General features: G+C 35.7%; 1 protein-coding gene and 1 pseudogene across 1 annotated transcript; both read left to right on the plus strand.

Moving 5' to 3' along the window:
* The first annotated feature begins 935 nt into the window (after positions 1 to 935).
* LOC106336159 lies at positions 936 to 2226 on the plus strand (annotated as a pseudogene).
* A 5496-nt stretch (positions 2227 to 7722) lies between these two features.
* LOC106336168 lies at positions 7723 to 11454 on the plus strand. The gene is made up of 7 exons (XM_013774917.1): positions 7723 to 7745; positions 7838 to 9461; positions 9552 to 9564; positions 9646 to 10180; positions 10268 to 10555; positions 10647 to 10713; positions 10840 to 11454. Exons 1-7 carry the CDS (start codon positions 7723 to 7725, stop codon positions 11452 to 11454), a joined length of 3165 nt encoding a protein of 1054 aa, XP_013630371.1.
* The last annotated feature ends 2911 nt before the right edge of the window (positions 11455 to 14365 follow it).

Genomic DNA, 14365 nt, shown 5'->3' on the forward strand with positions numbered 1-14365 from the left:
ATTATCCTTCTAATTATCAAAATCACAACAATTACCAGTTTCAAAATCAATCTTTCAACCAAATCCAAAATGTACCAAAATTTTGTTTTCCACTAAATTTTTCTATGGCTTTATATGTTACAAACTATTGTTCATACTATGGATCAGTGATGCCATATTCATTTCCACCACCTACTTATTATTCTACTTTCATGGGTAATGTAAATATTCCAAATGTTATAACAATTGAATTTCCTGGATTTTCTAAACAAGGTAAAAAAAACAAAGAAAAGCCGCATCCTTGGAATTGGTCGACGAAGAATTGAAAGAATTCAAACAATTCAAGGAGCAATAGTTGGAACGACTGAAAAATAGCTATAAGGCAAGAAGAATCGAACCAACTAATGAATGAAAGGACTCAAACAAAAAATAAAGATGTTTTGAAGTTAAGTGAAAAGAGCATCTCGATGACCGAAGCAAAGAATTGTTAGAGAAGTTGACCCATGATTTATTTGGAAATTAGTAGACCCAAGATGTTTAATAATGTGTTTGTTTCTTTATGTTTTAATAATGTGTGTGTGTTTTATGCTTTAATAATGTCTGTCTGATTTTTATGTTTTAATAATATGTTTTTTTGTTTTTTCCGCCTTAATCATATATTTTGTTTCTTTACACTTTAATAAGTATGTTGATGCAATCTGTGACCATTTGTGCAAATCAATGAGTAATGTCTCTTTATACTTTAATAATGTGTATGTTCTTTTCTAGTTTTATACTTTTGTTTGTATTCAATTCGTGACTTTCAGATTTTGTAAGAGTATCCAATCATTATCTATTATTTATGTCATTCTAATGTTTGTTTGTAGTCCATAAATTTCAACCATGCAATTTCTTATAAATGGAAACTCATTTTTCTACATAACCAATAATACAAATCTCATCTTACTAAAAAAACAATGGATCCTTCTGATATTGAAGCCTGCAAAAAGCAGTGTGAGATCGAAGAGAGATATATTGTAAACCGATTTAGAGAGCGCAGAAAAAATATTTAGGAAGAACATGCCTCTCTTAGCAAAAGAAAATATTTCAAGAGAGATCATGTAGCAGTAAATCAAAGGATGATCGATGACTACTTTGTCAATCAACCTACATACGATAAGCAATGTTTCGTCAGCGATTTCGGATGTGAAAACATGTTTTTCTCCAGATCGTTGGAGACCTATCAAGCAGAGACAACTACTTCACCCAACAAGTTTACGCAAAAAATAAAGAAGACATATCTCCACTAGCAAAATGCACTAGTTCAATGTGAATGTTAAGATATGGTGTTGTTGACGATGCGGTCGCGAATATAGCAAAATTGGAAGTACTACATTGTTCAAGTGTTTGCGTTGATTCTTTAAAGGGATCATGCAATTGTATGAGCAAGTCTATCTCAGAGCTCCAACTCAAGATGACTTGCAAATAACTTTGCATGTTAGTGAAATGCGAGGGTTTTCAGGACTGATCGGAAGTATTGATTGCATGCATTGGGAATAGAAAAATTGTCCAATGGTGTGGGAAGATGAATTTACAAGGGGAGATAAGGGAACCACCATTGTTATTCTTGAAGCTGTTGCATCTCATGATATATGGATTTGGCATGCATTTTTCGGATGTCCATGGACACTAAACGATAAAACATTCTAGATCATTCGCCGATGTTTAATGATGTTGAACAAGGAAATACACCAAAAGTGAACTTTTTCGTCAACCAACGCTCGTACGATATGGTATATTATCTTGCTGATGGTATCTATCATTCCTATCCAACTTTCATTAAATCAATCTGACTTCCTCAAAGTGAACCCATATAAGTTATTTGCAAAACATCAAGAAGAATGTCGGAAGGACATCAAACGTTCATTTGGAGTGTTACACGCTCAATTCAAAATCATTTGTGAACCAGTTCGCATGTAGGACTTACCCGATTTGGCTATAATCATGTGGTCATGTATCGTATTGCATAATATGATTGTTGAGGATGAACGAGATACATATACTCAACATTTGACCGATTATGTTCAATTTGAGGCAAGTAGTTCTAAAACACCACATCCATTTTTAACTGAGGTGTTACCCGTATTTGCAAATGATGTGCGTACCAGATCTGAATTACGTAATTCAAATGTACATCACGAAGTACAAGCAGATCTCGTCAAACATATGGGCAAAATTTGGAATGTTCCAAGGTTACAAAGACTTTAAATTTCTGTGTGTGATATGATTTTTTTTTGTTTAAATTGAGTCAATTGTACCATTAAGTTATATGTTTTTATTTGTTGTTTTATGTATTTGTGTTGTGTGTACATATGAATTTTCGTAAAGTAATTTATTTTAATGATATTTATTTTAGTATTATTTTTAAACTAATTATTTATGAAAATAAATTAAAAATTATTAAAAATTAATTATTTAAGTTAATTACATCCAAATTATTATTAATATGTAGTTATTAAACTAAAAATAAATTAAAATGGTGGGATATGGTGTTGAATTGTATTAAACAAAACTTCTGTAGAGGTGAAAAATGTGTGGGATCATATCACATGTACTTCAAAAAAAAAAGTTTTGTCTTCCACAAAAAAAAACCGTCAGCAATTGAAAGCAAGGTGTGTGTGTTTTTATCTTGTTGAAAGCTACACTTGAATTTTTGTTTTTCAACACTTGTATAGGTGTGGAAATTTTTTATACTGTAGAATAATGTTTATAATTTAGTGTTGTGCACATATATTACTTTTATAACGTATAAATATACACATGTTGTATTTTAAAGTTACTATACGTACATGTTGTTTCATGGTCTAGGCTCTGTATAATGGTTTTCTTAATGAATCCCTCATTTTTTTCTTTCTTTTTTTCTATATTTTAAAATGCATACTTATATATTCTAGTATTTGTGTATTTTATCAAAAACAATAAAAATGCCGAGTCCGCAAGATCTTACCCAACCAACAATCAAGGTATGAATACATAAAAACGATAATTAAAATTACCTTGTTTGGGTTTGTATTGTTTATAATTTTATATATTTATTTGTTTCTTTTGATTGTTAGCCAAAATTGTTTTGGACACATGAAATGAGTCATGAGATGTTAGTATTAGCTAATGGTGAAAAAGATAAAGGATATTGGAAATGAACGTTTTAATGAGATAGGAAGACAAAACATTCGAGCATGATTTTCTAAGAATTTTTGTTTTGACTAACCTTGGGGTGAAATTAAAAGTTGTCTTGAACATTTACGAAAGCAGTATGATATATATAAATGTGTAACAAAAAATGCGACAGGGTTGAGTTCACTAAATTTGGTTAGATTGATATGAGCACAGATTGGTGGGATCAGTTGATTAAGATACTTTCAACTAGCTAATGTGTAAATAAATCTTTTATCATTTTATAATTTTTTCTTCAATTTATAATTTTAATTTGTTTGTAGATGTGTCCAGAATTTACAAAAATTTGTGTTCATCCTTTACGTGATATTCCACAGTTTAATTCTTTAAACCATAAAGTTACAATCTTTGTAAATGAAGGTTGGCGTCATCAAGAAGAACTGAGCCAACTTCCTCAAAAAATAGAATCCCAAGAAGATGAAGCTGATAAGATATCACCTCCAGCAAATAGGCATGCATTAGCAGATAGTCAAAAGACTCACAAACCACATGGTTCCAAGCAGATAGTCAAAAGACTCACAAACCACATGGTTCCAAAAGAGCACATGAAGAAAAACATTCCAGATCGATATCTTCTCGGAAAAGACTCAACTCAGATCATTGGGATCGTATCACATGTACTTTAGAAAATCAAGAGAGGTTTGGATCAGCAGGTCGAAAAACATTTGACTCTTTCAAACCATTTATTCCTTCTATATGCACGAGAAATTACTGAAGATGTCAACGCTAGATCATGAGAGCGAGCTATACTATTTAGCCAGCAACGACAGTGGTCATCAAATTTTTATGATGTTACCGAATCAGCAACAAAAAAAATAAAATATCTAGAAAGAGCCACAGTTGTCGTCAAATTTTATATTTTATATTTTTTGGACTGGTGTTTTTTTTATCTACATGGCTTTATTCTTTTGTAAAAATATGTTTTTAATTTATGTGAGTTTAGTCAACTCTATTGTTCTCTTGATTACATGTGGTCAACCTTTATTAACGTGTATCATAATTTCACTTATATATATTATTTGTTTTGCAGAAAGTTGCCATAGAAGTTAGCAAAAATGTATTTGAAATAATTAATTTATTGGTTGAAAGCGAACAACTTGATCCATACGGTGATAGACAATCGATGAGAATAGACCGAAGTCGTGGATTGCATCATACAATGCAAATGATTAATGGTTCTGCCATAGAGACCTATGAAACATTGCAAATGAATCACGACACTTTCATACGTGTATGTGCTACTTTGAGGGATAATTATCAACTTAAGCAGTCATGTGAGTGTTCATTAGAAGAAGCAGTAGCAATGTTTCGCAAAACACTTCGACATGATGAAGTACAACAAGAAATTGCTAAAAACTTTAAGCGTGCCAAGAAACCGTGAATAGAAATTTTATGGAGGTACTAGATATTGTACTTCTTCTGTCCAAGGATACTTTAAAGCCTGAGGTACTAGATATTGTACTTCTTCTGTCCAAGGATACTTTAAAGCCTGAGGTACTAGATATTGTACTTCTTCTGTCCAAGGATACTTTAAAGCCTGAGGTACTAGATATTGTACTTCTTCTGTCCAAGGATACTTTAAAGCCTGGTCATGATGAATTTCAGCAGACTAACAATCGTTTTTTTTTCTAATAAGAGTTATTAGCCTCATTTTTGTGGTTGTATCAGAGCTCATGATGGTACTCATGGGTCGGTAAGGGTTAAAAGTGACCCAAATAGAGATTTTGGAATGTGAGAATGAAATTCGCTTCGATGAACATGCTTGCGATTTGCAATTTGGATATGAAGTTCATATATGAACACATTGGAACTCCTAGTAGAGCGCATGATACCAAAGTTCTTACTTATTGTGCGCAAATGACACATTTTTCTGACACCTCCTGAAGGAAAATATTTTGTTGTTGATTCTGAATATCCAAACAGAAAATGTTATTTAGCACCATACCGTAGAACTAGATATCACCTACAACGGTGGGGTGATAGAACACCTAATAGTGCAAGTGAGTGGTTTAACAAACACAATTTGTTTATATGTTCGGTGATTGGACTTACTTTTGGTGTGTGGAAGGCAAAATGGCGAATTCTGAAAAAAAAGAGGGCACAATATAATATACAATCACAATTCAAAATTGTTGTTGCGACAATGGCGCTTCATAATTTTATATGTGAGTCAGCCACAAAAGATGATGATTTTGATGAAGATGAAGGAATGGAAGAACAAGAATTGAATCCGCCAAATCCACTAGATGTACCTGAAATTGAAGTCACTCGTTATGAATCCACAGTAGATGTTTACATGACAGGAGTCTGTAACTCCATTGCAGAAAGTATTTGGGCTGCTCAATAATTTTTTTGCTAACCTTGTTTTGTATGAATTTTATAGTGGTTGAGAAAGTGTTTACGTGATTTTTTTTTGTTTGTTTTTCATTAGTTGTTTTTATTATTATTATGTATATTTTAGTAATTTGATATTTTAAATGTTACAGTTTTACCCATCATATAAGTGCAGTATAATTTAGACATCATATTGCTTCTACTGCTTACTGCTACTCCTTCTACTAATGCTCTGCCAATCAAAGCCTTAAAGAGTTCGAAACTTAAGTTTGAGACATGAAAACGAAAATGAGTTTTAACAAAGAGGAAAAGTTCAATAATAAGAGGATAGTACTTGAGATATGAAATTGTGTTTAGTGTAGAGGTTTTTTAGAGTAACCCAGTTTAATGAGATGGGTTATTGAATGGATGAATATTATTGTAACATCCCAAAATCTGATATATGAAAAGGCTTAAGATGATTGATTTGGATACTCATGTCACCAAAGTTGACTTACCTTTTCTGTCACACATCCATTTAGAACTCAGAGATAAGCGTGCTTGGGCCGGAGTAGTAAAATGATGGGTGACTTATCGGGAAGTGATTCGCGATACCGTGCGAGTGAGACCAAAACACGGAGAAAGGTCATGTGGTGATTGCAGGGTCAGTAGACAAGACTCTAGAGCCTTGAAAAAATTAATGGACCGACCATCGGATGGAATGGGCCCCACATGCCGAGAGAGCAGACGTGGGTGGCCCATTAGCCGTGGACGGTCGGGGTGTAACAATTGCACAGACAATTTTGTAAGTATCATGAACTCTCTAAATTTTGATGTATTCATTTTTCACTTAAAATTAAAGCAAAACATGAATTTCATAGTAGAAAAAAAGAAAATAATTCATAATAAAATAAGATATTTTATCTCATGAATACCAATGAAGGCCTTTTACATTTCCACTACTACTCCACCAAAAGTGGGCAATTGCACTATTCCTCTTTCTTGTCACCGTCTTGGGTAGTCGGTAGCATGACATAACATGGTTAGGCACTACAGATGCCGCTGATTTATGTAAAACCTCTTTTCCTCCTTTCGTGAGATACCGAACCATCCACCCATTAACTTTAGTATTAACTCTTTCATTAAAAAAAAACCAAAAATTGGGATTTTGGACCCTCCCAGACTCTCTGGAATGCCTAGATAGAAACGAATGGTTATGTCTATTATTAGATATCTTAATATATTACAATATTTTAATATATTATAATATTTTAATATGGCTTTATTGGCTTAGCAACTTTGGCGCCTAATCGAGAAGCATGATTCTCTATTTGCTAGAGTTTTTAAGGGAATATATTATAGGAATCCGATCCTTTGGATCCAATTAAATCATATTTGCCATATTATGGATGGAAAGTATGGTTTCAGCTCGATCTCTGTTTACTAAAGGGATAATCAAAATAGTGGGTACAGATCGGTCCATTTCAGTTTGGAGTGATCTTTGGGTTCCTGCTCATCGCCCGAGGTCACCACTACCGAAATTTCAAAATCAGCTTCTTAATCATTCACTTACTGTAGAGAATCTCATTAATCTTGTGGATCATACTTCACTACAGGAAATTGAGGTATTTATAGCAGTGCATTATACCGTTTATTTATGTTGTGTTATGTTTAAGTTTTTAATAGCGTTTCATTTTTGGGAAACTCTACGAATAGGTCGTCTTTAAAAAAAATGGTGACGCGTAGAAAAATTGGAAGCGCAAATGAAAAAATTGACCCGCTTAACACTTAGTGAAATTTTTACTCTCCCTCTCATCTCACTTAGAGAAATTGTTCTTTCTCGAGTTTCAAGAACTTTATCGAGAAAATTGTTGGGGTGAAAACAAGAAGAGATTTCTCAATTGGTTCATTGTTTCTCTACTTTTGATCCATTTCGATCTGCTCTATTTTTAATCGACAAGAATTTCAAAATCCGCCGAAGATCAAAACCTAGATTTATCAAGTACGCGAAGAAAGTGTTCGATTGAAGGTTTGTATTTGTCTCTGGCTTATCGATTTCATTGTAGATTTAGGGTTTAGAAACTATAATTGGGGGGTTATTGTTTGTTTCTGTTTCAATTTGTGGCGTATTGTTTGTTAATTTTGTTTCACTATTTCTGTGACTAATTTCAATACTTTCTGATTGGTCTGGGAGCTGTTGCGGTGTTCTTGTAATGGATGTCATGGGTTTGGCTTCCGAGGTATGAACTTGTCTACAACATTCTCTCAAAATCTTGAACTTGACTACAACTTTCTGTGCTAATCAAACGTTAATCGTTTTATAAATTTACAGGGCAAGCACTGAGTATGAGGAAGGTGCACATGCTTTTGTGTATGCATCGGCAAAGAGATTGGGGAATCCTCTGCAGATGTTCTGTCCTTGTATCGATTTTCGGAACGTGTGTCATCAAACCATAAGCACAGTACTGGATCATTTGGTAATTAAAGGAATGGATCACAAGTACAAGAGAAATTCTTGTTGGAGTATCCATGGAGAGATGAGGACTGAGAAAACAGTTGATGATCAACGTCCTGAGTTAAAAACATATGAGTTGTTTAGATCTGCCTTCTTTGACAATGAAGATAATTCAGAATCTTCGAATAAGGATGGAGAACAGCCTGAAGTTGTTGGAAGTGAAGAAGAACTTCAGTTTAAGAAGAAATTAGAGGATGCAGAAACTCCTATATACCTGGAATGCAAAAAATACACCAAAGTTGCAGCAATTATGGGTCTCTACCGCATCAAAGTTAAGAGTGCGATTTCTGAGAATTACTTTGATCAGCTTTTAAGTATGGTTCATGACATGCTTCCCAACGGTAATGTGCTTCCAACATCAACATCTGAGATAAAGAAGTTCTTGAAGATATTTTGTTTTGGATATGATGTCATCCATGCGTGTAAGAATGACTGCATTCTTTACTGGAAAGAGTACGAGGAGATGAGTAGCTGCCCAAGATGTTGGGCTTCAAGATGGGAGGTTGATAAGCATTCTGGTGAGACAAAGAATGGGATTCCAGCAAAGATACTCAGGTATTTCCCTATAAAAGAAAGATTCAAGAGGATGTTTAGATCGGAGATGATGTCTAAGAATTTGCAATGGCATTTCAGTAACGCTTCTGAAGATGGAACAATGAGACACCCGGTTGACTCATTGACTTGGGCTCAGGTCAATGCTAGATGGCCACTTTTCGCAGCTGAACCAAGAAACCTAAGACTTGGTATATCTACAGATGGGATGAACCTGTTTTATATCCAAAATACCAAGTATAGCACCTGGCCAGTCTTGTTAGTGAACTACAATATGCCTCCCACGATGTGTATGAAGTCAGAGAACATAATGGTAACCCTTCTGATACCTGGACCAACTGCACCAAGTAACAACATCGATGTTTATCTTGCTCCTTTGATTGATGATCTGAATGATTTGTGTAATGAAGGTATCCAGATATATGACGCATTATCCAAGAAGAATTTCACACTTAAGGCTATACTATTGTGGACTATCAGCGACTATCCAGTTTTGGGGACCTTGTCAGGTTGCAAAGTAAAAGGGAAACAAGGATGTAATGTATGTGGGAAGGATACACCTTGTAGGTGGTTGAAGTTTAGTCGCAAGTACGTCTATTTGGGAAATAGGAAACGACTCAGGCCTGGTCATCCTTACCGATGCCGAAGAGTTTGGTTTGACAACACTATGGAGGAAGGGACTACTAATAGAATTCAAACAGGAGCTGAAATATTTGAGCTGCTTAAGGATTATAAGAATGAGTTTGGGAAACCTTTGGAGAAGAAAAGCAAAAGGAAAAGATCAGGTTTGTGTGATGTTGAGGAGCTTACCCATGAAGAATATGAAGAAGACTTTGATCAATGGAGGTGGAAGAAATGTTCTATTCTATTTGATTTACCTTACTGGAAGGTTAGTAGTACTCTATCAAAATAAAAATGTATAAAGGAAATTTTAAAATGCTTATCATTTTCTAACCAATTTTTGTTGCTCTATCTTGAGTTAGGATATGCCGGTGCGTCATAACATCGACGTAATGCATGTGGAAAAGAATGTCTCTGATGCCATTCTTTCCCTTTTAATGCACAATGTTAAGTCAAAGATGGTGTGAAAGCACAACAAGATTTAGAGGACATAGGGGTTCGAAGTAACTTACACACTCAACTACGTGGGAAGAAAACGTATTTACCCCCAGCTGCTTATTGGCTAAGCAAGGAAGAGAAGAAGAGATTCTGCAAGAGGTTATCTGAATTCAGAGGACCAGATGGCTACTGTGCGAACATTGCAAACTGTGTCTCACTTGATCCTCCTCTGATTGGTGGTCTGAAGTTTCATGATCATCATGTTCTTCTGCAGAACTTGTTACCAGTTGCATTGAGAGGGTTGCTGCCAAAAGGACCTAGGACTGCAGTTACTAGATTATGCAACTTCTTTAGTAGACTATGTCAGCGTGTAATTGACCCAGAGAAGCTAATAACAATGGAGTCTGAGCTTGTGGAGACAATGTGCCAAATGGAGAGGTTTTTTTCTCCATCTCATTTTGATATAATGTTCCATCTCCCTATACATCTAGCTAGAGAAGCTCGTTTGGGTGGCCCGGTACACTTTAGATGGATGTATCCATTTGAAAGGTACATAGTTATTTTGGTTTTTCTATTTTGTTGTTATATTTGTTATAAGCAAATATCTGAAAAAGTTTGTTTATGATGGACACTTAGGTACATGAAAACACTGAAATCGTATGTTAAGAACTTCGCAAGGCCAGAAGCATGTATGGCAGAGGGTTACTTGGCAGCTGAATGTATTGCTTTTTGCTTGGAGTTTCTCAAAACATTTGTACCAGTTCTAGAGTCTGCAAATCGTAATGAAGATGTTGATTTGGATGAGCATATACTTGAAGGGCGTCCAATTCATAAGGCTGCAGAAGTTACACTATCTGATAAAGAGCTTGACATTGCTCACAGATATGTGTTAATGAACACGGCAGTTGTAAATCCATATGTCGAGTAAGTTATTATTTTTAGTTAATAATTCTTATTTAATATATGATTGTTGGTTGTTAGTTAATAATTCTAACTCTTTGGATTTATAAATCAGAATGCATCTTGAAGATTTACAAGATAAGGACGTCCGTTGCAGATGGAATCAAACTCTTTTGTGGAAAGTTACATGGTAAACGGTTTTCACAGTGGCTAAAAGAAAAGGTATTTACAAAGTTCTCTATACATCTGTTTCTCTTTTACTCAGTATTGAAATTAAAACGTTAGTCTAATGTTTTTTTTTATATCAGATCCCTATTAATTCAAAAGAGCATTCGACCAAGCTAAGATGGTTAGCATTTGGTCCAAGACATAATGCTCAAACCTATAATGGCTATATCATCAATGGACATCGTTTTCACACCGAATGCTTAAAGCGGAAGACTCAGAACAGTGGAGTAGCATATGAAGCTTTTTCTATGTGTAGATCAAGTGTGAAAGATACCAATCACGTGTCAGATGTAGTTTCCTACTTTGGAGTGATACAAGAGATAATATTGTTGGACTACCACATGTTCCAGGTTCCATTATTCAAGTGTAAGTGGGCCAACAAAGGGAATGGTCTCAAGGAAGAAGATGGCTTTATGCTTGTGAACTTCAGCGTTAACCAAGCAGCATTTCTCCAAGATCCATACATTATGCCTTCTCAAGCAAAACAAGTGTTTTACTCCAAAGAAAATGACTCATCAAATTGGAGTGTTGTTATGAGGGCACCGCCAAGAGGGTATCATGAGTTAGAAACCGAAGAAGAGTTCGTAGCTGCGCCAATATCCATCGAAGACAATGATGATTTGGGGAATGAATCTTCTGATGATGATAGTTTCTGCGTTAGGGCTGATTGTGATGGGGTCCTAGTACTTGAATAATTGGGCTAGGTCGTTAGGTTAATTAGGTAGTGAGAATTATTAGGTGGTTAGGATTATAGTTTCTGATTGTTTACAATAGTTTCAGATGAAACATTATGAAGCCGAGAGCTGATGCAGCTATACGTCGCAGTAAGCGCCAAAAAGGCGAAGATGCGAGTGTTAAGCCATTGAACACTCAAAAAAGACGTAGGAGGCTTACTGGTCAAACAGCAGAAGAAACAGCAACTGATATGCAGATTGGTACTCAGGAATCTGCATTGGAAGAACATCCTCTTGAACATAATTCAGAGAAAGAAAACGAAGGAGAATCACTAGAAGACGCAGGAGAAGAACAAGAAAACGAAGGAGAACCCCTAGAAAAAGATAGAGAAGATCCAAAAAACGAAGGAGAATCACCAGAAGACGCAGGAGAAGAACTAGAAAAAGGATACGCAGATGATACGCAGCATCCAACTGAACCAGTCCAAGGTGAGCACCCAGAGACCAAGACAAAGAGACGAAGAGAGCGCACTAGGATGAGTAAAGTGGCTAAAAACATTGAAGACAAGGTTGAAGTTGAATTTATAGGTCTCGGTGAACATGTAGGGGACGGATTAGTAACACTTTCCTCATTTCTTGGTCATCTTGTGAGAGAGCATGTACCAGTCCTTCTTGGAGATTGGAGACACCTTGATGAACAGACAAAGGATACAATGTGGGAGGAAATTCAGGTAATTTTTCTCAACTGAAAATAGTAAAAGAACTCTTTACATAACTTATACCATTGTGTTAAGTTCTGAAACTTTTGTAGGTGAGGTTCAAACTGACAGAACAGTGGCAAAAGGAAGCCGTGTTAAAGCAGATGGGGTGTATATGGAGGTCTTCAAAATCCAGCCTTGTTAGTAATGTGCGAGCTGTAGGGAGTATGGAACAACTTATTAGCTTAAAACCAAGAAATGTTCAATCTGCGTTAGCTTAGATGAATTGGGTGAAGATGAAGAAAGACAAAGAATTTAAGGTTGTTTAGGTTGAACAAATTTCTAAAAATATGTTTGCATATGGAGAATTCTAATCTTATTGTTTGGTTTTATTTGAAGGTCCAAAGTGACAAATTCAAAGAATTGAGGAGAAAGCAGATTCCTCACACCACTAGTCGCAAGGGAATGGTTCGCTTGGCTCATGAAATGGTATGATTCTGTTAATTCTACTTTCCGGGAACTTGTAATAATGTAATATCCTTTTGTCAATTGTAGAAGAAAAACAGTTCAGACCCCACAAAAGTGACTAGGAGTAAGGTATGGATAGCAGGACATACACATTCAGATGGGATACCTGTGAGGCCTGAGCTTGAAGATACTATTGTAAACATTCTAAATCTTTTAGTGAATTATTCTTCTTGTTGTCTGAACCTTTAGTGTCTTATGCTATTACTGTCTTATTCTTTTAAATCAGCAAAAAATCAAAACGATTGATAGTGCAATGGAATCAACTGCCAGTACGAGTGTTAACGACGATGCTGTGAGTCAGGTCCTAGGAAAAGACAAACCAGGAAGGATTAGAGGAATGGGCAGAGGAATAACTGCTACGAAGATAGCATTCATGCAGGCCAGAGACTCACATGTACTGATGCTTGAAGCTAAACATGCTGAATTGCAGGATACAGTTTGTGGTTTGCAGGACGCAGTTCGTGGATTAACTGCATCAAAAAGTGTAAGTTAACATCAATTTTGGCTTTATAAGTTAGGAAGCTAAAGTTAGAATCATTACTGTTTAACTTTTTCCTTCTCTTTTTCTCTCAGAATCATCTTGATGGTGTCTCCAATTCTGAGGTCAGTGATCTTAGCAAAGGACCTAGGTTTCAGATTTTAGACTGGTGTTCAGTTGATGATGTTGTCATCGGAGAAGAGAATTCTGCTCATCTGAACCAACATACAAAATTGATGAATTCCACTTGGTATGCATGCTGGTGCTATTTTAGTTAAGTCTGTTACAAATGAAGAAGCACCTATCTGGAGGCCTACGACATCTGTTACCACACTTGGCCAAGCCATTGGAATGAAAATTGCATGGCATCTTGATAAGCTCATTCTGGATGAAGACTACTCAGCAAATAATAAGACTGCTGATTCAACGGTAAGTAAATATGTAAAGATGCTGCAGAATCATGTTGATAACTAATCTAGTGTTCGTTTTGTGTTTCTTAAACATGCCTTTGTAGGCTACAGATGCAGAAGGCGATAGAATCCTGATCTATGATTGGTCAAAGGAGGATGTACTTGTTGCTGAGGATCGTCTCGAGTCAACTGACCCAAATAAACTGGTAAAAAACATTCCTTTGAGTCTTAGTGCTGCTATTGTCAAAGTAGATAGGGTAGTAAATGAAGAAGGTTATGGAGACCAAATGCAAAGAAGTCGAAGATTGGTGATGCACTCAGCGAGAACATCCCATGGCCTATCCATAAGATTCTTACGGCTACTGTACAAGCAAACAGAGATGAACTAATGTCGAAAAGTAGATCATATGCGGTAAGACTCTAAACATTCTCAGTCTTGATTGTTGTTGCTAATTTTCTTCTGCGGCTGAATGATTTGTTGTAAGGAATTTCTGTTTAGAGTGCAAGTAACAGCTCTAACACCAGCAAGATCGAGAAAAAGAAGTGCATCCTCTTAGATTGCAAAGGATCAGGGGAGAAGGTTGCAGAAGGTCGAAAACTCGACTAATCCAGATGATGTAGTTCATTTTGTTCGCTTAGGCCCCAATGCAACCAAGATATGTGTTGATGTTCCTCTCATTGAAGATGCACCGCTTTGGAAAACTAATTCAGAACTTCAAATCATTGCTGATGCTCAAGGAAGTATAGTTGCTTGGCCAAATGACAAACTCCTTTACATATGAATGCTCAAGGAATGTACTTTAAGAAATCTACTATGT

The sequence above is a fragment of the Brassica oleracea genome, chromosome C1 (assembly GCF_000695525.1).
Source record: "Brassica oleracea var. oleracea cultivar TO1000 chromosome C1, BOL, whole genome shotgun sequence".
Taxonomy (NCBI): Eukaryota; Viridiplantae; Streptophyta; class Magnoliopsida; order Brassicales; family Brassicaceae; genus Brassica; species Brassica oleracea.

Coding starts and splice junctions, on each gene's coding strand:
- LOC106336168 (XM_013774917.1), top strand. CDS start 7,723: ATGTCATGGGTTTGGCTTCCGAG. Junction 7,746..7,837: donor TCATGGGTTTGGCTTCCGAG/GTATGAACTTGT, acceptor ATAAATTTACAG/GGCAAGCACTGAGTATGAGG. Junction 10,714..10,839: donor ATCAAACTCTTTTGTGGAAA/GTTACATGGTAA, acceptor TTTTTATATCAG/ATCCCTATTAATTCAAAAGA.